We start from the raw sequence: 22,590 nt of genomic DNA on the forward strand, positions 1-22,590 counted from the left end.
CACACAAGGGTGGCGTTAAACGCGACACGCTTAGTCGAAGAGACCGAAGCCCATGTCGTCGTCCGACTCGTCCTTCTCCTCCTCGGCGGCGGCAGCGGGGGCAGCCTCGGCGGCGGCACCACCAGCAGCGGCAGCGGGGGCGGCGGCGACGGCGAAGGCCTCGGGGTTGGCAAGGTACTCCTTGATCTGATATTGTCAGCGCTAGCCCTCGACGTGGATGAAGAAGGGGGTAAAGGAGCAAGCATGTCGTCTCAGCAATAAAGAATGTCTGCCTCGCCGCCTGCGGTGAAGCCGGGCATTGGCGATAAGTAATCTCCAGTAGAAAAAGAAATGTTACATCAAGAATGTCGGGGGGAGGAGGGGACAAGAAACCAGAACTCACCTTCTCCGACGCCTCGAAGGTGTAGTCGGTGGCGACCGAGATGGCGAGGAGGTTCTTGTACGAGTTGACAAGCGAGTGGGCGACCGAGGCGACGGTGGGGAAGCCAAGGGCGAGCGAGAGGGCGGCAATGGTCTTGATACCCGACGAGAACTGGTCAATGAGGGTCGACTCCTCGATGTCGAGAACCGAGGGGGGGAAGACGGTGCCGTTGTCGTAGACCTGAACAACGCTCATGCCGTAGGTGAAGGGCGAGATGTTGAGCATGTTAAGGAGGGTAGCCTCCGAAGAGCCGACCTTGGTGCCCTCGGTAACGACCTGGACGTCGTTGACAATCTCAATGGTACCACGGGCAATCTTGGTGGGGATACCGAGAGCCTGAAAGAACGAGGTCTTTCCGGGCTCCATGCCGGTGTTACCAGCGGGGACGAAGACGTTGGTGGTAGCAATGGCACCGGCACGAGCGGGGGCGGCAACCTTGTTCGAGATGATGGTCTCGCGGACGTCCTTGAGGTCACCCTTGGTGAAGACGAAGCCGATGTTGCCCTTGACGAAGGGGAGGATCTTCTCGTACTGGGGGAACTCGGCAAGGATGGTGCGGAGGGCACGGCGGACCATGGTGTTCTTGCCCATGAGGACGACCGAGTCGCCGCGGAGCGACTGACGGATGCCGTGGCACTGCTGCGACGAGACGTTGTCGATGTTGACAATGAAGAGCGAGGCTGGGGGGTGTTAGGGGGTGCTGCCAGTGTCCACGGCGCTGCACTCACGGTACTCCTCAATGAGAGCACGGAGCTTCACGAAGTAAGCCTCCTTCTGCGCGCGAGTGGCACCCATTGTGAAAAGGTTTTGGGGTTGGTGGGGGGGTTGGTTGTAGAGGTCGTAGAGTGTCTCCCAAGTGATCTCGCTGTTGAGATCAGAAGGCTGTTTAAAGACTGGGTTGGAGGAAGCAGGAAGCGATGGCGAGGACGAGAAAAGAGGTCGCGAGGGCGGCAGGGAGCGAGCGGGCGAGCAGCCAGGCGGCCTGGCAGGCGAGCGAGGCCACCCACCATACGCACCGTGCACCCAGCAAAAATCGAGTTTCAGGCACGAGCCAGCCAATCCACGTGGCGGGAATAACGACCAACTCCCGCCGTGGCGGTTTTGCTCCCGCTGTGATTTCAGAGTTGACCACTGTCGAGATGGTGGTAGGTCGCTCGCTCGGCCGTGACGGTCGCGACTGAGATTGAGAGCGAGGACGAGGGCGAGGGCGAGGTCGACACTGTCCGACATTTGAACAACAAAGCCAACTCCAAGACACACAGCGGCCGGCATCACACACGGCCACACCCCACCTGCGCGCCGCCGACCCACACCCCACCCCAGCCATAGCGTCGCAGCAGCACTCGTGAGGCGGGAGCGAGCGCGATGCTCGTCCCCCTCGTCTTGCGAGCCATCGTGCTTCCCTACTTGAGGAGCACGCCAGCAGCGGCGACAGCAGCAGCAGCAGCAACAGCAACATCGGCACACGCCTTCTCGACAACAAGCACAAGTCGACGGGCAGCCGAGGCTGTTGCTGCCCTCGGCGAGCAGATCGACGACCCGTTCAGGCAGGCAAGGCCGTGGTCTTCGTCGCCCGCGGCGCTGCGGCATGGCCGGCTGCTGGACCACGACCCACCGCGGCTGAGGCGTGGCTCTCTGGACCCCGTGAGGCGGGACGAACAACCCATCAAGCTGCCACGAGCCGACGAGCGAAAGCCCGTCGAGCATGAGTCGCCAGGCGGCGCTCCGCTCACATCGCCGATAGCAATACCCCAGCGCTCAGCGGCACCACCACAACCTGCCGCCCCTGCCGCCACACCCAAGACGACAGTGTTCGACCGCTCACGACCCCCACCCACCGTCGACGTCCCTCCGGCCGTGAGCAAGCTCCTCGATGGCAGGCTCTACCGAATGGCCGTGTTCCAAGTCCTCGGGACGCCCGAGCTGGTATCTGATACCGAGCTGGTCGACTACGTCGCGCGCAAGCTGGAGAAGAACGGTGCGGGCAAGCTCGCGCGCCGGCTGCGGCGGAGTGTGGAAATCGCGTCCGAGGGTACCCCAGGCGACAAGGTACGCCTGTGGTCGGACCCCCGGCCGGCCGACGCCGCCCGCCGCCCGCCAACCTTCTGGCGCGTGGACCGCACGGCGCCGCGACACGACGGCGTGTACCCCGGCAACACGCCGGCCGAGCGGCGCACGCACCACTTCAACCAGCAGCTCACGCGGCTGTTGACGCTGCACCATACCCCGCCGTACGCTCTGCACCTTGGGCCCGACCCGCGCGCTCCGGCGCCCAGGCTCCGGCGCATGCGCGACCTCCTGGCGTACATCGACCGCCTGCGCGCGCACCACGACTTTGTGCCCGACCGCGTGACGGCCAACATTGTCGTCAAGGCCTGGCTCGTGAACCGCGCGCGCGGGACGCACGGGCACGGCGAGTGGGCGCAGGCCAGGCCGGGGCGCGACGGGCTCGGCAAGGCCGAGCTCCGCGGCGTGTTCGAGTTTGTGTCGGCGTCGATGCTGGCGGAGGTGGGGCGGGGGTCGGGCAAGGTCGCTACGGTGACGGACGGCTCGGTGTCTTCTGACCTGCCGTTCGACCCGAGCCTCGACTTTGAGCGCCACGTCAAGCCGTTTGCAAAGCAGATGCTCCGGGCTATGCGCCGCATCGGGGACCGTGACGGCAGGGAGGTGGTGGCCAAGTGGGTGGAGCGGATGGAGGGCGAGTTGAAGGGGGAGGCGAAGCACGAGGAGGTGAAGCCCAAGGGAGACTAGACAACCAAACAAACTCAGGATCGTTTCATTCATCGGGTCAGTAGCTGTAGGCATCGTCACTTGCATTGCATCTGCATGGGGTTGGGTGGGGTTGGCGTTGGGGATTGCGTGTGTGGCGGAAGGCGAGTTGAGAGGCGTTGATCTGAGGCAGCAGGGAGCAGCGACGCGGTGAGCTTCAATGCAATGCAATGCGACGATACAAGTACACTACGAGTCATTACGCCTTGAACACCTCGGCCTCGAGCCACCAGTTGTCCGCCTCCCACCCCTCGGCCACGACACGGAGGTTCTTGCCCTCTAGCCCCTCCTCCCCCTCGGCACGCAGCACGAACCCGGCGTCGACCGCCGCGCGCTCGACGAGCGCGCGCAGCTCGCCCGCCACAAAGAGATGGTAGTAGCGCTCAAACACCTGCTGGTTGTCGACGGTCGGGTGCTCGCCCTTTGCCCGCAGCGGCGCGAGCACCCACGGCACGAGGAAGTCCTGCGTCTTCTCTTCCCCGCCGGCGAGCGAGCCCATCTTGCGCCGCGAGTTCGGGCCCTGCTCGTACGCCCAGACGTAGATGAAGAAGCGGGCCGGGGGCTCTGGCGCCGCGGATAAGCGCAGCGGCGCGAGGAGGGCCTGCGCGGGTGAGCACGTGTGCGAAGGGCCGACTACCCACCTTGACGCTCTCGGCTCTCCGCTCCGGCGTCGAGAGGTGGTGCAGCGCCGCGATCGAGATGGCAAAGTCCTGCAGTGTTAGGGGAGCAGCCAGCGAGGGGACGTACAAACACACCGGCGCGCCACGGCGCGTCGCTGATATCCCCGCGCACACACTCCGCCCCGTCCTCAAGCTGCCCCTTGGCAATGTCCAGCAGGCCGCGCGAACGGTCAACCGCGATCGCCCAGTGCCCGGCGGCGGCCGCAGCGGGGAGGTACTTGCCGTTACCTGCGCCCGCGTCCAGGCCGACGCTGTGCGGCGGCAGGCGCGCGAGGAAGGCCTCGATGAGCGGCCACGGCTGGGCGGCGTGAGCTGGGAGCGCGCAGCGAGCACAGCGAGCGCAGCACCCACCTTGAATCGCGTGCGCGCAAAGTGCGGCGCGATGGCCTCGTACACCTCGTGCACGCGCGCCTCCTCGTCCGCGGCGGGGTCGCCGCTCGAGGTCACGGGCCGTGGGAGGGGCTTGGGCGGGAGCGGTGGGTGGGGGTTGGACATGGCCAACTCTGTGAGGTCGCAGTCGCCGGGTGGCCAAGGAACCAACGGGCGAAGGACGGCCGGCGCGAACGCTCGAACGCTCGCTTGGCAGGCCGCGACAATACCTGCTGCGGGACGGTGTGTGCCCGCGTCTGCCGGCGGCAAGTGCGGCGGCGTGCGGCGGCGAGTCTTGCGTTCCGTTCCCGCGGGCGCGTCCCTGTGAGTCTGGGCTAGGCGGCGGCGTGTTGTTGTCGCGCGGTGTCGAGTCGGTCGGCCGAGTGAGACGTGTGATGGGCGATTGACTCTGGTCGTCATTTCAACATTTCGCCGATAATCGACCAGGGTGGGACGGGTGCAAATCGGAGGGTGAGTGGCGGGCGTCTAATCGCCGCCTAATCGCCGGCTAATGACCACGACGCAAGATTTCTTATCAGCAATAACAAGGCGGCAACGACGCCTGAGGCCACATCGTCGCGGGGACACTCGAGCGCGTATGCACATGCATGGATGCATGTCGTAGAGTGTTGCGCTTCCCACGCATCTTCAAGCATGCACCCCCCACCTCACAGCTATTCAATCCCACGCCGAACCCGTAAACACCACGACCCGATCCCACCCACACACGCCGGAGGATTCGGAACCAGTTCCGCCGCCACGGGCGGTCGGACTGATCGGCGCGCTGTCGACTCTGCGCATCTCGCAACGTCTGTGCTCTCGGCCGCGTCGTCATGATGCAGCGGCCGAGTGCAGAGCGCAAGATAACGATGGCGAAAATGCATGCAGGTGTATAAGAGTGGTAGCAGCGTGCACAGACATGGCCTCAGCAACAAACTCCCCCTCCCCCCACCCAGCCCAACCGCCACAATGGCCGAAAAGACCCATCCCCATCCCGCCTCCGAGTCGTCTTCCACAACAGCGGCCGACACGCCGCTCGAGAAGACGCACACCCACTTCGCCTCCGACAAGCCCGATGGCCACGCCGGCGCCGGCGCGCCACTAGGCCGCACAGCGACCGGCCGCTCCATCAAATCCGCGCGCAACGCGCCCGACCTCTCGTTCCCGTACCTCACTAGCGACCCCTCCGAGGGTGTGACGGGCGAGTACCATGCCGAGACGGCGCGGGGCTACATCACCGCCGACGACCCAGAGTACGGCCTGCGCCCGATCCTCTCGGCCTCGACGCGCCACTCGGTCGCGACCGAGGGCTTTGCGCGCGTCAAGTCGCGCCTCGACGACAAGAAGCTCGTCACCTGGACCCCTGGGGACAAGGAGAACCCCTGGGAGTGGAGTGCCGCACGCCGATGGTGTAAGTGGTGGCTTGGATCCTCGTTTGAACACAACTGACACGCCCCAGTCTACACCGGCATCGTCGCCGCCGCCGTCATGGAGGTCGCCCTCTCGTCGGCCATCGTCACCGGCGACTTTGGCGGCCAAGAGCGCCACTTCCACGTCTCGGCCGAGGTCATGGCTTTGACCGTCACGCTGCCTGTGTGCGGCTTCGGCGTCGGCCCGCTGCTGTGGTCCCCGCTGTCCGAGCTGCTCGGCCGCCGCCCGCTCTGGATCTGCCCGTGGCTCGTCTACATCATCTTCAACATCCCGTGCGCGCTCGCGCCCAACATTGGCTGCCTGCTCGTCTCGCGCTTCCTCTGCGGCTTCTTCGGCAGCGCGCCCCTCACGCTCGCGGGCGGCACCATCGCCGACCTCTGGAGCCCGGAGGAGCGCGGCTTCGCCATCGCCATCTTTGCTGCTGCGCCGTATACCGGGCCGGTGATCGGTCCGCTGATTGGCGGCTTTATTGGCAAGTACGCCGGCTGGCGCTGGCTCTACTGGGTCAACATGATCGCCGCTGCCGTCGTGTGGATCTTCATCCTCGTCCTGCCTGAGACGTTTGCGCCGACGCTCCTCAAGAAGCGCGCGGCCAAGATGCGCAAGGAGACGGGCGACGAGACGTTTGTCACGGAGCAGGAAGTCGCCCGCAGGCCGCTCAGCGAAATCGTGACAGAGACACTCGTCCGCCCCTTCCAGATGCTGGCGACCGAGCCCATCCTCCTCCTCATGTCGCTGTACATCTCCCTCGTCTACGGCTTGCTCTACGCCTACTTCTTCTCCTTCCCCGTGGTGTTTGTCGACGGCTACGGCTGGGACGACGCCAAGACGGGCCTCACTTTCTGCTCCGTCTTCATCGGTGTCGGCCTGGCTCTCCTCACCACGCCGTGGCTCGAGAAGAAGTACAAGGCCGTCGGGCCGAACCCGACGCCCGAGGACCGTCTCCCGGGCATGCTTATCGGCGGGCCGTTCGTCCCGATCTCGCTCTTTATCTTCGGCTGGACCGCTCCACCGTACGTCGCGCCCCACGGAGCGAGCTGGGTCGGCCCGACCATCAGCGGAATCCCTTTCGGTTACGGGATGGTACTCGTATATTTCTCCGCGAATGCCTTCTTGATTGATGCGTTCCCGGCCTACGTCGCGTCCGCGCTCGCCGCGAAGACGGTGGTGCGCTCCGCCGCCGGCGCGGTCATGCCCCTCTTCATTCCGCAGATGTTCCGCCGCCTCGGCAACGGCGGCGCGGCGTCGCTGCTGGCCGGCATCGCGATTATCATGGCCATGGTCCCCTGGGCGTTTGTGCGCTGGGGCCCGGCCATTCGCGCGCGCTCGAAGCGCGCCGCAGTGTGAGGAGGGCGACTTGAGCAACCACCTCGTATCCCGCCACACCGCGTACTACGCGCTGCATAATACACCCTACAGCACCCCTAATACTAGATACATAGATCCACGGACCATGCACGTATAGAGATTGCGCAGGTGGGGCGTGGAGGGAGCGCGGAAAGGTAGTGTCGGCGGGGGGAAGGTAGGTCAGTGTCGGGTGCCACACTGATCTGCCACTGCCACGTGCCAGCGCACGGATAGTGCCACTCTCAACCATGCATGCGGCCAAGTGCTACGCATGCTACGAGATTGCCCGGGGGACCCGCCGAGGTCGGACCCGCATGCACCGGCAGGCGCCCGACGCCGGACGGCGAGGCGGGGCGACCGCTCCTGCCGGCGCCGACTCCGACCAGCGGCCCGAGGTCCACGTCCCTCCGAGTGTCGAGCTCCTCGGCACGTGTCGGTGCATGGCTCTTCGGCTGGCACGGCTGCCCGACTGCTTGCCTCCGAGTCGACGAGCGCCCAGCATCGCCGAGCACACCCGCTGCGGAGATGTGCGCTCGCCGCCAGCGGGGCAGGCAGTCCTGCCAGCCACGACGCCGCCCGCCCCCCACCCCACGGTAACAAACGGCAGCACGGGCCGCATGTCGTGCTTGTGTGTCCGTGCGCATCGAGCAGCACATAAAGTGTTGTGTGAGCCGCCGTTGTTATCCCATCTGCCCATCTGCCCATCGTCCCGACTTCGGCCCGACGCCATGCTTCGACTCGCTGCCCCCAGATTAACAGGGTTTACCCGTTCAGCCGGCGACCGCGGGGTCCGCTTCGGCGCGTCGCTGGCGGCACCGACACAAACGTTTCGAAAAGTGTCTCTTCGCCAGCTCCGCACGTCGTCTACCCCTCGCCCACCCCCCCGCCGCATAGCGCTCCGCCTCGCCCTCGCCAGCGCGCTCATCTACCCGCTCTACTTCTACACCTACGCCCCGCGCGCGCACAGCACCATGACCCGGACCACGAGCGTCGTCGTCACCGACGGCCTGCTGTTCGACATGGACGGCACGCTGCTGGGTACGTTCGGCCTGGGCCTGGCGCGCGCTAACACGCAGACTCGACCCCCGGCGTGTTGGCCACCTGGGACGAGTATGCCAAGCAGTACAAGCTCGACCTGGACCACGTTTTGAAGAGTAAGCCGGAGTGTGGCCTGGTGACTCACCCGCACAGCGGCCCACGGCGTGCGCACCATCGACAACATGCGCAACTTTTGCGGCATCACCGACCATGAGGAGCTGCAGGTGGGTGGGCGGTGCGGGAGCCCGGCTTGCTAACGACTCCCAGCGCGAGGTCGAGCGCTTCGAGGCCACCATCGTCGCGCAGGCCCAGCGCCTCCAGGCCGAGGGCAAGACGGGGCTCAAGATCCTGCCCGGCGTGCACGACCTGCTGACTGTGGTGAGTGGCCGGTAGCGACGCTGTCTCTCTCGCCAGCTCGGCGCTGACGCGCCTCGCCTACCTAGCTCAACACGGCGCCCAAGCACGTCTGGGCCATCGTCACCTCGGCCACGACAAAGTACGCGTCGGCCGCCCTCCCCACCGCCCAGATCCCCGACCACCCGCAGCTCGTGACGGCCGACCACGTAACCCAGGGCAAGCCCAACCCCGAGCCGTACCTCACCGGCGCCAGCAAGCTGGGCCTCAACCCCAAGGACTGCATCGTGGTCGAGGACGCGCCGAGCGGCATCAAGGCCGGCGTCGCCGCCGGGTGCAAGGTGCTCGCGGTGTGCACGTCGCACCCGCGCGAGGAGCTCGAGGGGCTCGGCGCGGCGTGGATCGTCGACGACCTGAGCAAGGTGTCGGCCGAGATCACGCCTGAGTCCAAGGTGTCGCTCAGCATCACCGTCTAGAGTGTAGAGGTAGAGCATCTGAGCATCACCGTCTAGAGAGTAGAGGTAGAGCATCTGATGCATCGTGGTATCGTGTACGGGGCGACGGAGCCAGGAGACGTGAAGACCGGGAGAAGATGCGTGAGGCTGACGGCAAGCCTACTGCATGCTGCCGAGGACCTTGAACGCGAGGGCTTTGAGGATCTGGAAAGTCGGTCAGCGTGCTCTACCCGCCACCGCCCGCTCGCGCGCTGACGCGCGCTCGCTCACCTGCGCCTTCTGGCTCGACGGCAGCCGTGCAAACACCTCGGCCACGCTCTTGCCCTTGGCGTCGCGGATCGCGCCGATACGGTTCCCCGCAAACCCGCCAGCAACCGCGCCGGGGATGTTGGCGACGATGTAGCCCAGCGCGGCGCCGGCCGCGCCCCCGACCCAGCTCCACGTCTTGTGCACGTGCGCGACCTCGGGCTCGAGGCTGCATCGTCAGCTCCCCCCCTCACACCCACTCACAGCTCCTCGAACACGTCGCCGAAGACGCGGTTCGCGTCGGGCCGGCGCGCGCGCCCGCTCGCGCCGGGCGCGTCTGGCCCGTCGGCCGCAGGCGTCGGCTTCTCGCCCGCCGGCGTGCTCGCCCCGCTGCCGACGCCAGAGTCGGCCCCCGTCGCCGCCCCGGCACCCCCCGCGGCACCCCCCGTCGCCTCGGTGAAGAACCTCGCAAACTCGTCGAAAAAGTTGCTGCTCGCGCGCTCCTGCTCGTCCTCGTCGGCTGTCGGGCCTGTGAACTCGCTGGCCGGGCGGGAGCGGAAGAGCCGGTCGTACTCTGCCCTGCGGTGCGGGTCCGAGAGGACGTAGTATGCGTCGGCGACCGCTTGCTGTGCGTTAGCTGGGACGGGGGGCGGCACGCACGAAGCGCTCGGTGGCGCGGCGCCGCTCGTCGGCAGGCGCCTTGGGGCTCAGCCGGTCCGGGTGCGTCTTGAGCGACTCGCGCCGGTACGCCGCGCGGATGTCCTCCCTACGCGTTAGTGCCGCCCAATGCCTCGCACTCACGCCGTCGCGGTCGACTGGATGTTCTGGGGTCAGCTGGGCCGGCCGGGGTGGCGACTCACGAGGATGGTGTAGTACTGCGCGCGTTAGTGCTGCCACTCGCTGCGACGTACCTGCGGCAGTGTGCTCATTTTGGTCCGATTCCCTGGCCGTTCGAGTCGAGCGCAAGAGTGGTGAGTGCGATGCAACAAGAAGAGTGCTGTTCCACGTCGATTCTAGTGGTTGGGTGGCGTGACTGCCAGCGAGCGATTACGGGCGCGCGAGCGGCAATCGGCACGCCCACAACAACCGATCGTCCATTTTCAGGCTGGCTCCTCCCTGACGTCATGCCCGCCGCCGCCGCCACCATCACTTGTCAACAGCTCGACTACATCATGATCTACAGCTCCTACAGCTTGAACTTCTCCAGCCCAGACTTGACCAGGTCCACAACCGCAGTGTTGTCAAGCGGCGTGTACTGGTTCGTCACCAGCTTGATGACCTCCTGGCCCACAATGCCGCCCAAAAACGCCGCGGTTGTCGGCGGCGTCGCAAACCCGCCGCGCACGACCTCACGGATCGAGTCGGCAAGCTCGTCAGGCACTTCACCTGTCTCGGCATGCACGGTGGACAGCGCCTTGATCGCAAGGCGCTCCACCTCCGCAACGTCCACCACCGTCGACTCGCCCTCGGCAGAACCGGGCCAGTGCCCAAACGCCTCGTAGTACTTCTCAGACGCAAGGATGGCAAGGACGATGCAGATGCCAACCGTGGGCTGGGCCTCGAACGCAAAGTCTTCCGCTGTGCGAGTCAGCCAATGTACATAGCCCTCTCAGCGCAACTCACTGATCCGCTCCTTCATCGCGCCAGAGTACTCCTTGGCCGCGCGCAGAGGCGAGCCGTGGACAATGCCCACACCGCCCACATTCTTCACAAACGACTCGACCTCCTCGTCGGGGATGGCGTCCGAGGGAAGCCCAATGCTCTGGAGAACGCCAGCAAGGAGCTCGGTGAACTTGGCCAGGTCGTGAAGGTGCTGCTGCTTGTAGAGATTCTGGAGGGCGACATAGGACCCTGTTGACGAGTGCATGTCGGGAAGCGACGGCGAGACTGGAGGAAGGTGTGCCGACGTGTTGTTCACAAACACCTGCAGCGTGTGAAGCAGGAGGTGGAGGTTCTTGGACTGGCGGGTTAGCTCAGCTGGAAGAGGCTCCACCCACCGTCTGAGAAATGTTGATGACGGCTGGGTCCTTGAGGAGCTCGTTGGTCTCGTAAGGAAGCTGTGTCGTCAGATCAACGTCTCGATTCAATACACACCTCAGACGAGCCCCACACACGGTACGCCTGCTGCAAGGCCTCGTCAAAGTTCTCCTCGTCTCCTTTCCGCCTCCAGCTGCTCAAGAGCTTCTTGAACTCGGCCTTCTCTTCAGAGTTTGAAGGGAGCTTGCCTCCGTGCTGAGAGTGTTAGCTGTGGCAACAGAAGGGTTTGACAGCTACTCACCGTCTCCTTCCAAATGCTTCCAGCGCGAACAAGGAGAACGACCCAGGGAATATGCGAATGGTCCATCGAGTCAAGCGAGTCGATGTCGAGGGAGCGCGCATACGACTCCAATGACGGGAATGGTGAGTCGATGCGCAAGGTCTGCGTGTTGTCGGGATGAGTGTCCACGACTGGCGGGTTAGGAAATGCTCCTGCGAGGTCTGGGACCTACTCAAATGCTCGCGTAACTGGATCTGCAGGCGTCCAGTCAGGCCAGAGCTACGGATGGACAGCAGTGGGATGTCGTGGTGGCCCGGAATGGCCGAGTCTGAGTTGTCAGTTGTGTTCCCCCTATCGCCACAACACCTACTCTTCCATAACAGATCCGAGAGCTGGAGCTCAAGCTGAGGCGTAATGTTCGATGCAATGATGAGATTGAACGAGAGGAAGTAGTTGGGGTCAGTTGCGAGAAGCTGAGATGCGTCCTGATGTCGTCAGCGGAGCCCAGTGCGCATCACCGTAGCAACTCACCGCGACGCGCGCCTCGCCAAGGACAGCAGGGTTGAGCTCGCGCAACAAGCTAACGCGTTAGTTCTGCTGTTCCGCATGTGAACAACCAGCACTCACCGGACCTCCTCCTCTGCAATCGGCTTGCCGATCGAGGACGGCTCGAGGAAGAAGTTGCTCGCAACGTCGGCGGGGGCCGTGATCGCGTCCGAAAGGATGGTGAAGTGCTGAATGCCTGGTTATGTTAGCTTCGAATGGTGTTCATGAGCTAACCTGGCAGAACGAGGTTCTTGAGCGACTGGCAGCCCGTCGCGTCGTGTCCGATGAGTAGGATACGCGCCGACTCGAGGGAACGCTGACCAGCAGACGCCCAGAGTCTGACGAGGTGTCAGCTTCACCTACAGTCATCGGCACCTCACTCACCGCAGCTGCCTGTCGTAGCGACGGGCCTTGGCATCGGGCCTGCTCCTGTGCGTCGTCAGCTCCGAGGTTGCCCCAACACCTGCGAGCTGACTCACGAAGGCACCGGCGTCGACCGCGACGAGCCGACGGTGATCGCCGTCGTCGCGTCTGATATGTCTAGCGAATCAGCCATCTTTGCTAGCTTTCGTGGATGGGCGGGGGTCGGCGGCGAGGAAGGTGGGCCTCGTCCGGGCGTCGCCATGGGGGGTTGTTTGGTGGGGCTCGCGACTGGGAGGAGTCTGAGCTGGGAGCTGGGCCGTGACGGCAGCGGGCGCCCAAGGCTGATGGAGGTGGGAGGAGCGTAGGGAGGGTGAGAGGTTACGCGCTTCTGATGAAACGGAGGGTGATGAAGTGATGAAGTGTAAAGAGAGAGAGAGAGAGAGAGAGAGAGAGAGAGAGAGATGCGGTGCGTCCATTGTGCTCGTTGCTGACTGACATGATGACGACTCACGACCCACCCCACACGACAAGGAAGCTTCCGTCGGTGATATCGGGCCCCACATCCGCCGCGCAGCACCCAGCGAGCCAGCCAGCGTCCCGCGTCGCAGCGCATGGCTCCCAATGCATACTATTACGTCTAGGCGTATTCTCGCGAGAATAAACAAGGTCTACTGTACATGCTGGCACAAAATCCGTACTCGAGACGGCGGCAACGACAATCACCACTCGAGAATGCCGTTCTCCTTGGCGGTGGCACCAGGGCGAACGACGCCGGCGGCGCTGCGAAGAAGCCCCGGGACAATCTTGCCCTTGAGGATGGTATCTTCTACGACGCGTGGGATCTCCTGAGGAGTGACGCGTCCGTACGAGAGGTACGCGCCGGACGGGAAGAGGATCTGTGCGTGTAAATTCAAGCGTACGAGGGCCATCAAGCAACTCACAAGCATGACACCGGCGTATCGGTGTCCACCAAGGTGGTTGATGTTGAAGATGCCGACTTCACCGCCATCACCGCCATGGACGCCCTCAATATCGGCGATACGCCGGCCGACCTCGGCCTCCCGCTCGGCGTCCGTGCCCTCGAGGTCCTCAAGGGCGCCACCTTCGGGCACAGCGAGCGACGAGCCAGTCTCGTCGACATGGATTCCGTGCTTGGTCAAGCATGTGACGAGGGCAGAGCGGAGGAGAGGCGCGGCAATCGAACATCTCTTGTCACGGCGTTTGTGCGAGCCTATGTTACTGTCAGTTGTTGCCCGCCTGTTGCCCGTTCGGCCGGTCGACCGGCCGACACTCACACAAGAGCACAATCGCACGGTAAGGCAAGACATATGACCTGCGACGGTTGCAACCCTCTCCTCCGTTCTGGAGGACCTGGCCCGCGCGACCAAGCGAGCCGGACAGAGCCCCGTCCCACAACCCCTGGGCGCCCTCGCGCGAGTTTTCCACCTCGAGCACGGCCTTCCAGTCAGGGAAGACGATGACCGTCTCGTCCTCTGGGTCGTCGGCCTGGCTGATCAGAGACGACGAGTAGAGCGATGGCAGAGGCTCGATGGGGCCAGAGAGCGGGGCGGAAGGCGGAGGGAAGGCCGAGTCGAGCACATATGTGCTGGGGTCCGCAGCATTACCCTCCTTCTTTTTGCCGCCGCCCTTCTGCTTGCTGAGGACCTTGTTGATCTGGTACGAGAGCGAGTCCTCGGCGTCGACGTGGTCGCGCGGCCAGTCACTCTTGCCGGTTGACACGACAACGACACGGCCGACAGGTGGGCCGCCAGATCCGGCGAGGTCGCTGTCCCAGTCGGTCTCGATAGCCGACGGGAACTCGTCAAAGTCGCCGTACTTGTCGTGGACGTATTGCTCATACGTCTTGCCGTCCCATGCGTTTCCGATCTCTGCGACGGTGCCAGCTCCACCGTTGGTACCGTTGGCGCCGTCGGCGCACGGCGAATCACAGGCTGCGCAGTCCTCAGTCGCGACGGGAACGCCGTAGTCGTCCAGCGCCTTGGCCAGCTGGGCGTACTGTTTGACCCTACCCGGGCCGTAGTGCCCCGCGAGCACGGGCGGCTCGGGCGTGCCGTTCCGCGGCGTGTTTGAGATGGACGAGACAGCCGAGGCGATCTTCTTGAACATTGTTACTGGGGCCAGTGAATGGGCGAAGAGAGGAGTGGTGTCTGCTGCTACAAATACTTGCTCATCGACTGGCAGCGAAGGCGAATGGTCAGGGGCCAAGTTATCCCTCGGCGTCATCTCAGGCAGTCTCCTAACTTTTGTCCGCATGGCGCCGCCGCCGCCAGACGCCGTCCGCCTGTTGCCCATCGCAGCAAGCCGACGCCGAGCGAGCCGAGGTTCATTTTGCTTCCGTTCCCGGTCACGTGAATACATCAACAACATAGTTACGCGACTGATCAACGGCGCGCAATGGTCCAAGGACGACTTGATAGCATTGTGATTTACACCCTTATTGTTCACAATCGACGCGGCAACGACTCAAGGACGAGAGCAAACGCTTAATAGACCTTGGCCTGGACGTGGTGGCCAGTACCATCGCTGCCTTAGCTTCCGCGGCGCGCTCCTCGCCCAGCTCCAACCACCATGGCACCTCAGGCCTCCTCCGATCCGTTCGACGACGACGACGACTTCTTCGCCGACCCGGCAGCGCTCAGCGCCATAGCGGCGATCGAGGAACGAGCACTTTCAGCGTCTCAGGCCCCGAGGAAGGCGGGAAGCAGCTACCATCACCAGGTAGCGCGGCCCGGAGCCGGTCCACGCTCAGCGGCAGCATCGACCTCGGCGCGAGGAAGGCCACCAGCGCCGCTGAGGACCAACCCCGAGACGCGTGTCTGCGGATTTGGCTGGGAGACTGGAGGCAAGCATGCATCCAAGCATGCGGCTGCCCAGGCGGCGCGTCCCGCCGCGATCGACGAAGAGTCGCCGCCGACTGAGTTTGTTCTTGGCGCGGATGGGCGATATGGTCTTGCCCCTGGGTCTGGGGACGACGAGCCGATCATCGATCGGCGTACGCGGCCTGAAATTCGACAAATGTTTGATAGTGCCCAGCAGCAACGGCCAAATCGAGCGACGTCGGCCGGGCCAACAGTGACAGCCCCGCCTCGAGGCCAGTTCGCCGCGCGACCTTTGGCGCGTTCGACCTCGACAACTTCAACGACCTCCACTGGCGCGCCCAACGCGCCACAGCTGGGGCCCGTGCGGACATTAGCGCGGTCCGTGTCTGCAGGGTCGCATATCTTCGCGCGTAACGCTTCGGCGCCGTCGCGACAAGCGCCTGGAGGAGGACTACCTCCTATCTCTGGGTCGCAGGGGAGTCAGCCGTCGTCGCAGGGCGCTGCGGCACGACGAGCGGTGCTGGAACTGGAAGATGAACGTCGGATCCGGAAACAGACCGAAGACCAGAACCGCGAGCTGAGGGCCCAGCTGGAATTGAAGGCCGGCGGACCATGGCGCGACGAGGTGCAGAGCGGCGGCGACGCAGCGGACGACATTGCAAAGCTCCAGCAACAGCTCTGGGCGGCGCAAGGACAGGCTGCGAATGCTGTCCGGGCGAAGCAAACAGTGGGTGGGGGGAGACGTGCAGCGCTAACTCGGGCAGTTAGAGACGCAGTTGAAAGCCGAAATAGACCGCCTGCGCGCAAGCGCGCGTGATATGGAGAACCAGATCAAGCAGCGCGAGCACGACGCCAAGCAGAAAGTCGAGAGTATGAAGACGCAGGTCGCGTTCAGTGTGCGTGTCGTCGACCGTCACCTCGCTGACAACTCAGAGCCACTTAGCCTTGGCGTCAGCGTCCAAAGCAAAACAGCAGTCACAATGGGCGGCCTCGCAACGTGCTGGTGCGCCGACACCAATGCGTACTGGGTCTCCGTTACGCGACAAGACGATGGTGACACCAGCGCCTCTCTCCAGGTCGGCCAAGGGCAAGGGTGAGTGCCGAAAGAATGCTCCAGCTCACACTTGCAGCGCGGATACCGCCACCACGGTTCGATGGCCTTAGCAACGCGTTCCACCAAGGCCCGGGGTCGCGAACTAAACGACAGCGAACCGAGATGCCGAGTCCGAGCAACTCGCCGAACCGGACACCACAAATGACGACGCCGACAAAAAGACAGAGGTCCATGTCGCCCGCCGTACTGTCGCCGATCCAGAGTCAAGGCAGCCAGGGTATTCGGCCGCCTACCCCCCGTGGCGAGGGTGAGGGAATGGACTGGGAGCCAGATGTGGCGACAGGACTGCCAGACGTTTCGTCGCTTCGGGATCCGAAAGCCGAGGTACGTGGTTCAGCTCATCCTTCGAGCTCTGCAAGCTGACACCAGCAGCTGGTTCACCACATCCTCAACCACGTCGTCCTGTCACCGCTGCAAGTGTTCTTGGACTACACCAACCAGCCGACGATCCTCCGGATAGTCAGCCAGCCCACAGTGACGACAGTCCCCGTTGTCACCGATGGGCATGCACCGTGGAAAGACCTCTGCAGCGATCTGCTACGCCTGTGCAGCGACACGGAGCTGTCGTTCGAGGAGCTGAGTCCCGAGCTCGTCCGGGTCCTGAGCGGCATGGTGGGGTTAACGATGGACCTGACGTTCTGTGGCGACTCGCTAGGTGCTGCTGGTGCACGTTCTATGGTGAGTGAGCTGCGGCGACTGCTCTAACCACCACAGCTGTGCTGCTTGATCAGTGCATGCCGGCTAGTGTCATCGACCTTGCTGCTTTTCCCCACCCTGCTCCACAGCAATGTCGACGCGGCTGCGAGTATGGTCGCGAATATCAACTGGATGAGCGAGTTCATTGGCCACCCCGATGCGAATGGTGGAGAGCTCGACAAGTTCTGGCTTGAACTGGAGAAGGAGCTGGATGAGGCGGCAGATAAGAATGGCGGGGCCTTGGTGAACTGGAGCAATCTCGCGGCCGAACAACGACCGTCCCGACTCTGGAGAGCTGAGTTTGCGGATTCACTCGCCGAACTGGCGGAGGCCATCTGCATGTCCGAGGGCAAGAGCGTCTGGTGAGTGCGGAGCCTCCTTGCCTGCTAACCGTGCAGGACATCAGACGAGCTCGCCCACACAATAATCATGTTCGTGCAGTCTGACCACGCAGCGACTGTCGTGCGCGGTCTCGGCCTGTTCGTAGTCGCCGCGTGCAGACAGGACCACTTCCGCCCCCTCCTCTTCCCCGTCAAGCTCGCTGGCGGCTCGGACGCGCATGTCATCGACCGCGTGGCGCGCTTCCTCGCCAGCGGGCACAAAGACCTCGCGGCGGATCAGGTGAGCTAAGAGGGCGTGTCAATAGCTTACCCCAGTCGTACCGCGTCAAAACGGACATTCTCTCGGCGCTGTTCATGCTCGCAGCGCACGACCCCGACGCCATTGTGCTGCTCACGGAGAAGTCGGTGCTCGTACCGGCGTTGTTGACGCTGCTGCACCGCGAGAGCTCGCGGATATGGGGCGTGCGTGGAGGCGTGGCGCCGTCGTACAAGTAGGTGTTCCACTTCGAAAGCACCTAACCCGCAGCGCGCTCAGCGTCGTCGCGCCGACCATTGCGCTTCTGCACCACATGGTCTACCCTGCGCCTCTGCCTAAGACCAACGCAGCATCCCAAGCGCCAGACGCGCTCGACGACCCCGACGCGCACCTCTTCGCGGGCACCCCGCCCCAGGCGGTAGACCTCGCGCGGCGGCTGCAGGAGGCGTCGTCGACCAACGAGTTCAACGGCATCCAGCACGTCTTTGTCTCAGCGCTCGGCGCGCTCGCGTACGGCAACGTCGACGTCGACGACGGCGCGTGGGGCCTCGCTGCGCGGCCGCCGGGCGACCACCCACCCAGCAAGCGGGAGCGTGCGCGCGAGGCGTGGCTGAATGATATCCGGACGATCCAGTGTGAGTGGCGTGGCGTCTGTGGCTCCCAACCTGACTGACCCCCCAGTCCTCGCGCAGGACCTGCTCGAGGCTGTTGTCGAAGGACCTGAAGGCGACAGCGTGTACGAGATGTACGAGGAGGAGGGTGGGAGCGAGGAGGCGGGTGCGGGGGCGGGGGCGGCGCGCGAGATGGACGTCGACGACGACTATGACGAGGAGCAGCGCGTCATGGAGGGCGAGTGGGTCGAGGACGAGTAGTAGCATCACATCACATGTAGCTCATTAGTTGCTTTGTCGCCTCTGTCGTTTGTCGTTGGTTCAGTCTCGTAAAACATTCATCGAGGCGCTATCAAACGGACGAACACACAGTACAGATGGGAGAGGGCAAGGGCCCAGAAATGGGAAAGGTCCGGCACGGCGCGGCCGGCGAGGCGAGGGCGAGGAAGCGGGCACTCGACTAGTCTAGCAGCAGCCTCCCTTCTTGGCGGCCGCGTCGCCGCCGAGCTCGACGCGCGCGGCGTCGCCCGCAGCCGCGTTGGCTGCTGACCTGCGGCCCTGTGCGCCGCCCGCCGCGGGCTTTGGTGCGATCGAGTCGAGGGGGATTGTCTTGGCTAGCGAGCGTCAGCGAGCTTGCCTTTTCCCACTGTTTCCACGCACCAATCTCAGTAAAGATGTCCTGCACATTCGTGCCCGTCTTGGCGCTCGCCTCAAAGAAGAGGAGGCCACACTCCTGCGCGTACTTCTCCGCCTCGGCCGTGGGCACCTGCCTCGGCCCGGCGGGCGCGGCGGGGGTCTCGGCGTCGGCGTCGGCCTCGTCGTCCTCGCCGGCCTCTGGCTCGGCCGCCTCGGCCGGCGCGTCGTCGGCCCCCTCGACCAGGTCGAGCTTGTTGCCGACGAGCGCGATCACAATGTTCGGGTTGGCCTGGCGCTGCAGCTCCTTGACCCACGCCTTGGCCTTCTCGAGCGAGGCCGCTTTCGTAATGTCGTACACGACGACGGCGGCGGCAGCGTTGCGGTAGTACATGGGCGCGAGCGAGTGGAAGCGTTCTGCGCGTGTCAGCGAGCCTCGCCGCCGCGGCTTACCTTGTCCCGCAGTGTCCCAGATCTCAAACTTGACGACGCGGTTCTCGAGGCGGCATTCTGCTGTCAGCTAGCCCCCGCCCAAGCCCAGCACCCACTCTGCGTCAAGAAGGCCGCGCCGATGGTGGGCGACGTGTTCTCGTTAAAGTCGTTCTGGACGAACCGGAGCACGAGCGACGACTTGCCGACGGCGGCCTCGCCTGGGTGTTGGCAAGGGGCAGGGGCAGAGGCGGAGCACAGGGGAGGAGCAAGCGTCAGCACGAGGTATTAGCAGCCCGGGCCAGGACACACCGAGAAGGACAAGCTTGACCTGCACGGCCTTGACGGACGGGTCCTCGGAGGCCATGGTGGGCGGCGAATTGGGGCTGGGGCTGGGTCTGGCGGGGCTGGCGGGGCGGGGCAGGCGGGGGGTCAACTACGGCGTAGGCTGTCGAGGAGGGAGAGGGACGGTCGAGTGCACAATTCTGTCTGGTCTATTGTTGAGACGTAAGCACAAGCGAGCAGCAGCAGCAGCAGCGAGCACCAAGGCAACGGCGACCGGCGACGACGACAGGTGGCAAGTCGTCGTCAGTGCGGGCGGGCAGTGGGAGAGGGAGGGACAGGGAAGGGCGGCTTAGCGGGGCGGGTCGATTAAGTTTCTGCCCCCTGCTCCGTTCCTTGCTCCATGTGCTCCTCACTCGGCCTGTGGGATCTCTGGCTCGCTGGCTCCCATGCTCCAAGCTCTGCTCCGCTGACAGCAGCGACCACGACAACCACACGACAGACGCATCATGACACGCGACCACTGACACCATAGGCACTGCCCACCGCGGCATGCAACTTGCACCTCAGCTCCACAACCACACAACAACCCCTACACCCCGGATGGCTCAGTTTTGCATTTTGAGAGGAAAGTTTGCACTCTGAAATCGAACAAGCAGATATGACCATCCACCAGCCTCGATTACGAGGACAACCACGCCGCTACAGAGCGTGCACACGAGCTAGATACTCGATATAGGGTGCGGGAGGGGCGCGCTTAGGCGCCGAGGGCAGGGAACGCCGACGTGTCGTTGACCGACACGGCCTGCTGGCGGGGGGCGCGCTGGGCACCGCCACGGGGGGCAGCGCCGCCGCGGGGGCCGGAACCCCGCTGGCCACCACGGGCACCACCGGGGCCACCACGGCCGCGGGTGGGGCGGTCACCGCCGGTGCGGGGAGGGCGGGCGGGCGAGGCAAAGGTGCCGTCGACCTCGATGTAGACCTTCTCCTTCTTGGGGGCCTTCTCCTTGGGGGCAGACGTCTTGGCCTTGCCCGAGAAGAAGTCCTCGTCCTCCTCACGCTTGAAGGCGGTGCCCTCAAGGTTGTCGGCGGTGACCTGGCGGACCTCCTTCTTGCCGAGGTCGCCCGAAAGGGCAGCCTCAGCCTTCTCGGCGAGGTACTGGTCGAGGGTCTTGGAGGTGTCCTCCTCCTCGACAACCTCCTCGGCGACCTCCTCGGCGGGGGCGGCAGCGGCCTCGACGCCGTCGGTCTCGCCCTGCTTCTCGGCTGGTGTGGCGTCAGAAATGTCCAAAAAAAAAAAGGTGAAACCGAAACCGGCTTCGACTCGGACAAACGCCACAAAGTCTCGGCACGGCTCGGCTCAGCCAACACTAACCGCTCAGCTCAGCCTTGCCCTCGTCGTTGTTCCACGACTCGGCGGGGGCGGCCTTCTTGTCGCCGGCAGCGGCACCGCCGGCAGCGCGGCCACCACGAGCACCGCCCTTGGGGCCACGGGCACCAGCGGCGCCGGGGGCACGCGAACGGGGGCCGGTGTGGGTGCGGTCCTCACGGGGGCCCTTGGTGTGACGGTCACGGCCCTGGTGGTCCTTCTTGGGGGGAGCTGGGGGGTGTTAGTGGTGTGGGGGGTGGGTGGTTGGCGTCGGTCAGGGAAGGTGGGGTGGGTTTGCGCCGACGGCGGCTGACGGGCGGCCGACAAACGGCCTGCGACGGTGGCCGGCGGCGGCAGACGGTGACAAGCGGCAGTGGGTGCGCTGGGGCGACACACCGCCGTCGTCGCTGTCGTTGTCGCTGCCGTCGCCATCACTGGCGCCACTGCCGCTGTCGTCGTCGTCGCCGCGGTCGTTGCAAACCCCCTTCAACCCTCCTGACCTCTGCTCGGCGCTGCGCGCCTCGCCTCGCGACTCGCTACTCACCAACACGCTCGCCCTCGAAGCCCTCGCCGCCCTCGGCGGGGCGCTCCTCGCGGTAGACGTTGCGAGGGCCGCCACGAGCAGGGTAGCGGGCACCGCGGCCGCCCTTGGGGGCAGCGCCGGGGACGACCTTGGGCTGGGCGGACGCGGGGGCGGGGGTAGCCTTGGCGGCGCCGGCCTTGGGGGCGGGGGAAGGAGCACGCTCCTCACCGTCGTCTGTAGGTCAAAGTCAGCGCCGCGTTTGTCGGTGCAGGCGGGGCTACGCACCACCGAGGAGGTCGAAGGGGTTCTTGGAGACCACGGACATTGCGGTCGACTCCTTTGTGTGGAGCTGTGGGGGGGTGACGAGACGACGAGGTGCGGGACGAGGCGAGAAAGACGGCGAGGTCAGCTTCGGTTCACGCCCCGCGGCGAGGAAAAAAAAAAGAGAGAGGGGGCAGGGGGCAGGCGCAGCGCGCCAGAGCCCAGCCCACTGCCCGCCCCCTGCGTGCCGCACCCACCTTGTTGTTGAACGCGCGGGGCGTGTGGGTTGTGTTTAGTTGGGTCGAAAGACGCTGGGGAGGAAGAGAGGAGTGCAGGTCGCTATGGAGCCGTCGGTGGGTGGCAGCGAGCGGCAGCGAGCGAGTGGGCGAGAGCGAGCGCGCGGGTGCGGGGAGGGGGAGCAGGCAGGCGGGTGCAGGCAGGCAGGCAGCAAGCAGGCAGGCAGGAGCGACTGGGTGTGGGCTGGGCGGAGCGGGCGACGCTGCCTGCCTGCCTGCCTGCCTGCAGCTGGTGCTTGCTGCTTCTGCCCGCGCCATACAGCCTCGTCCACTGCCCAGCTGCAGCTCGCTTGGCTGAGTGAGCCCCGCCTGCACTCACCACCAGCGCGCACCACCAAAAACACCTGCGGGACCAAATCCCAGTTTGGTGACGGCCATAACCCCGGTGCTAATCCCGCCAGCTGCGGAGTCGTTGCCGCCACTGTGGCGTTTGGGTCCTTCTGAACCTTGTTCGAGCAACATCATGGCACCATCATGACAACTTGCATCGCACCACACAATGCCATCGGGCCCATCCCCGCTGCCACCCTCGCCAGGCGCTGCGCGCCTGCCTCGACTTTGGCTTGTCTCAGTAGTGCTGTGCATAGCAATAATGGCTAGTGGAATAATGTATCTATGGCAATTGCGTGCGCTCCCAAACAACCAGCTGCTCTTGCAGCCCAA

At 64.8% G+C, this 22,590-nt stretch overlaps 11 protein-coding genes across 11 annotated transcripts; 4 read left to right on the forward strand and 7 right to left on the reverse strand.

Moving 5' to 3' along the window:
- Nucleotides 1-30: 30 nt before the first annotated feature.
- RPP0 (60S ribosomal protein uL10) lies at nt 31-1,216 on the reverse strand (the record flags this gene model as incomplete). Its single annotated transcript, XM_069349412.1, has 3 exons — nt 31-186; nt 383-1,101; nt 1,150-1,216. 3 exons carry the CDS (start codon nt 1,214-1,216, stop codon nt 31-33), a joined length of 942 nt encoding a protein of 313 aa, XP_069212956.1.
- Nucleotides 1,217-2,311: 1,095 nt separating this feature from the next.
- Nucleotides 2,312-3,172, forward strand: ATP23_1 (Mitochondrial inner membrane protease atp23; the record flags this gene model as incomplete). The annotated part of the gene is made up of 1 exon (XM_069349413.1): nt 2,312-3,172. The coding sequence occupies one exon, from the start codon at nt 2,312-2,314 to the stop codon at nt 3,170-3,172; it is 861 nt and encodes a 286-aa protein (XP_069212957.1).
- Nucleotides 3,173-3,389: 217 nt separating this feature from the next.
- Nucleotides 3,390-4,365, reverse strand: TRM9 (tRNA methyltransferase, has a role in tRNA modification; the record flags this gene model as incomplete). Its single annotated transcript, XM_069349414.1, has 4 exons — nt 3,390-3,791; nt 3,832-3,900; nt 3,938-4,168; nt 4,222-4,365. The coding sequence occupies 4 exons, from the start codon at nt 4,363-4,365 to the stop codon at nt 3,390-3,392; spliced, it is 846 nt and encodes a 281-aa protein (XP_069212958.1).
- Nucleotides 4,366-5,208: 843 nt separating this feature from the next.
- Nucleotides 5,209-7,017, forward strand: TPO3 (spermine transporter; the record flags this gene model as incomplete). The annotated part of the gene is made up of 2 exons (XM_069349415.1): nt 5,209-5,650; nt 5,699-7,017. 2 exons carry the CDS (start codon nt 5,209-5,211, stop codon nt 7,015-7,017), a joined length of 1,761 nt encoding a protein of 586 aa, XP_069212959.1.
- A 728-nt stretch (nt 7,018-7,745) lies between these two features.
- Nucleotides 7,746-8,885, forward strand: GPP1_1 (DL-glycerol-3-phosphatase; the record flags this gene model as incomplete). Its single annotated transcript, XM_069349416.1, has 5 exons — nt 7,746-8,055; nt 8,094-8,171; nt 8,209-8,279; nt 8,323-8,433; nt 8,499-8,885. The coding sequence occupies 5 exons, from the start codon at nt 7,746-7,748 to the stop codon at nt 8,883-8,885; spliced, it is 957 nt and encodes a 318-aa protein (XP_069212960.1).
- Nucleotides 8,886-9,023: 138 nt separating this feature from the next.
- On the reverse strand, nt 9,024-10,039 carry Q8F55_000766 (uncharacterized protein; the record flags this gene model as incomplete). The annotated part of the gene is made up of 7 exons (XM_069349417.1): nt 9,024-9,068; nt 9,135-9,339; nt 9,375-9,736; nt 9,771-9,876; nt 9,912-9,934; nt 9,971-9,985; nt 10,022-10,039. 7 exons carry the CDS (start codon nt 10,037-10,039, stop codon nt 9,024-9,026), a joined length of 774 nt encoding a protein of 257 aa, XP_069212961.1.
- A 257-nt stretch (nt 10,040-10,296) lies between these two features.
- Nucleotides 10,297-12,469, reverse strand: Q8F55_000767 (uncharacterized protein; the record flags this gene model as incomplete). The annotated part of the gene is made up of 12 exons (XM_069349418.1): nt 10,297-10,688; nt 10,734-11,070; nt 11,108-11,167; nt 11,205-11,342; nt 11,389-11,558; nt 11,600-11,695; nt 11,738-11,852; nt 11,899-11,947; nt 11,995-12,109; nt 12,148-12,251; nt 12,298-12,342; nt 12,393-12,469. The coding sequence occupies 12 exons, from the start codon at nt 12,467-12,469 to the stop codon at nt 10,297-10,299; spliced, it is 1,698 nt and encodes a 565-aa protein (XP_069212962.1).
- A 526-nt stretch (nt 12,470-12,995) lies between these two features.
- Nucleotides 12,996-14,403, reverse strand: Q8F55_000768 (uncharacterized protein; the record flags this gene model as incomplete). The annotated part of the gene is made up of 3 exons (XM_069349419.1): nt 12,996-13,172; nt 13,218-13,507; nt 13,572-14,403. The coding sequence occupies 3 exons, from the start codon at nt 14,401-14,403 to the stop codon at nt 12,996-12,998; spliced, it is 1,299 nt and encodes a 432-aa protein (XP_069212963.1).
- Nucleotides 14,404-14,865: 462 nt separating this feature from the next.
- Nucleotides 14,866-18,395, forward strand: Q8F55_000769 (uncharacterized protein; the record flags this gene model as incomplete). Its single annotated transcript, XM_069349420.1, has 12 exons — nt 14,866-15,289; nt 15,331-15,494; nt 15,706-15,843; nt 15,881-16,012; nt 16,050-16,209; nt 16,247-16,554; nt 16,603-16,908; nt 16,945-17,288; nt 17,325-17,547; nt 17,583-17,758; nt 17,794-18,158; nt 18,205-18,395. 12 exons carry the CDS (start codon nt 14,866-14,868, stop codon nt 18,393-18,395), a joined length of 2,931 nt encoding a protein of 976 aa, XP_069212964.1.
- Nucleotides 18,396-18,599: 204 nt separating this feature from the next.
- Nucleotides 18,600-19,563, reverse strand: VPS21 (Vacuolar protein sorting-associated protein 21; the record flags this gene model as incomplete). Its single annotated transcript, XM_069349421.1, has 5 exons — nt 18,600-18,748; nt 18,795-19,184; nt 19,221-19,277; nt 19,316-19,417; nt 19,509-19,563. 5 exons carry the CDS (start codon nt 19,561-19,563, stop codon nt 18,600-18,602), a joined length of 753 nt encoding a protein of 250 aa, XP_069212965.1.
- A 672-nt stretch (nt 19,564-20,235) lies between these two features.
- On the reverse strand, nt 20,236-21,695 carry Q8F55_000771 (uncharacterized protein; the record flags this gene model as incomplete). The annotated part of the gene is made up of 4 exons (XM_069349422.1): nt 20,236-20,744; nt 20,854-21,078; nt 21,392-21,604; nt 21,656-21,695. 4 exons carry the CDS (start codon nt 21,693-21,695, stop codon nt 20,236-20,238), a joined length of 987 nt encoding a protein of 328 aa, XP_069212966.1.
- Nucleotides 21,696-22,590: the final 895 nt, after the last annotated feature.

This window comes from Vanrija albida (assembly GCF_041260175.1).
Source record: "Vanrija albida strain AlHP1 chromosome Unknown contig_1, whole genome shotgun sequence".
Lineage (NCBI taxonomy): Eukaryota > Fungi > Basidiomycota > Tremellomycetes > Trichosporonales > Trichosporonaceae > Vanrija > Vanrija albida.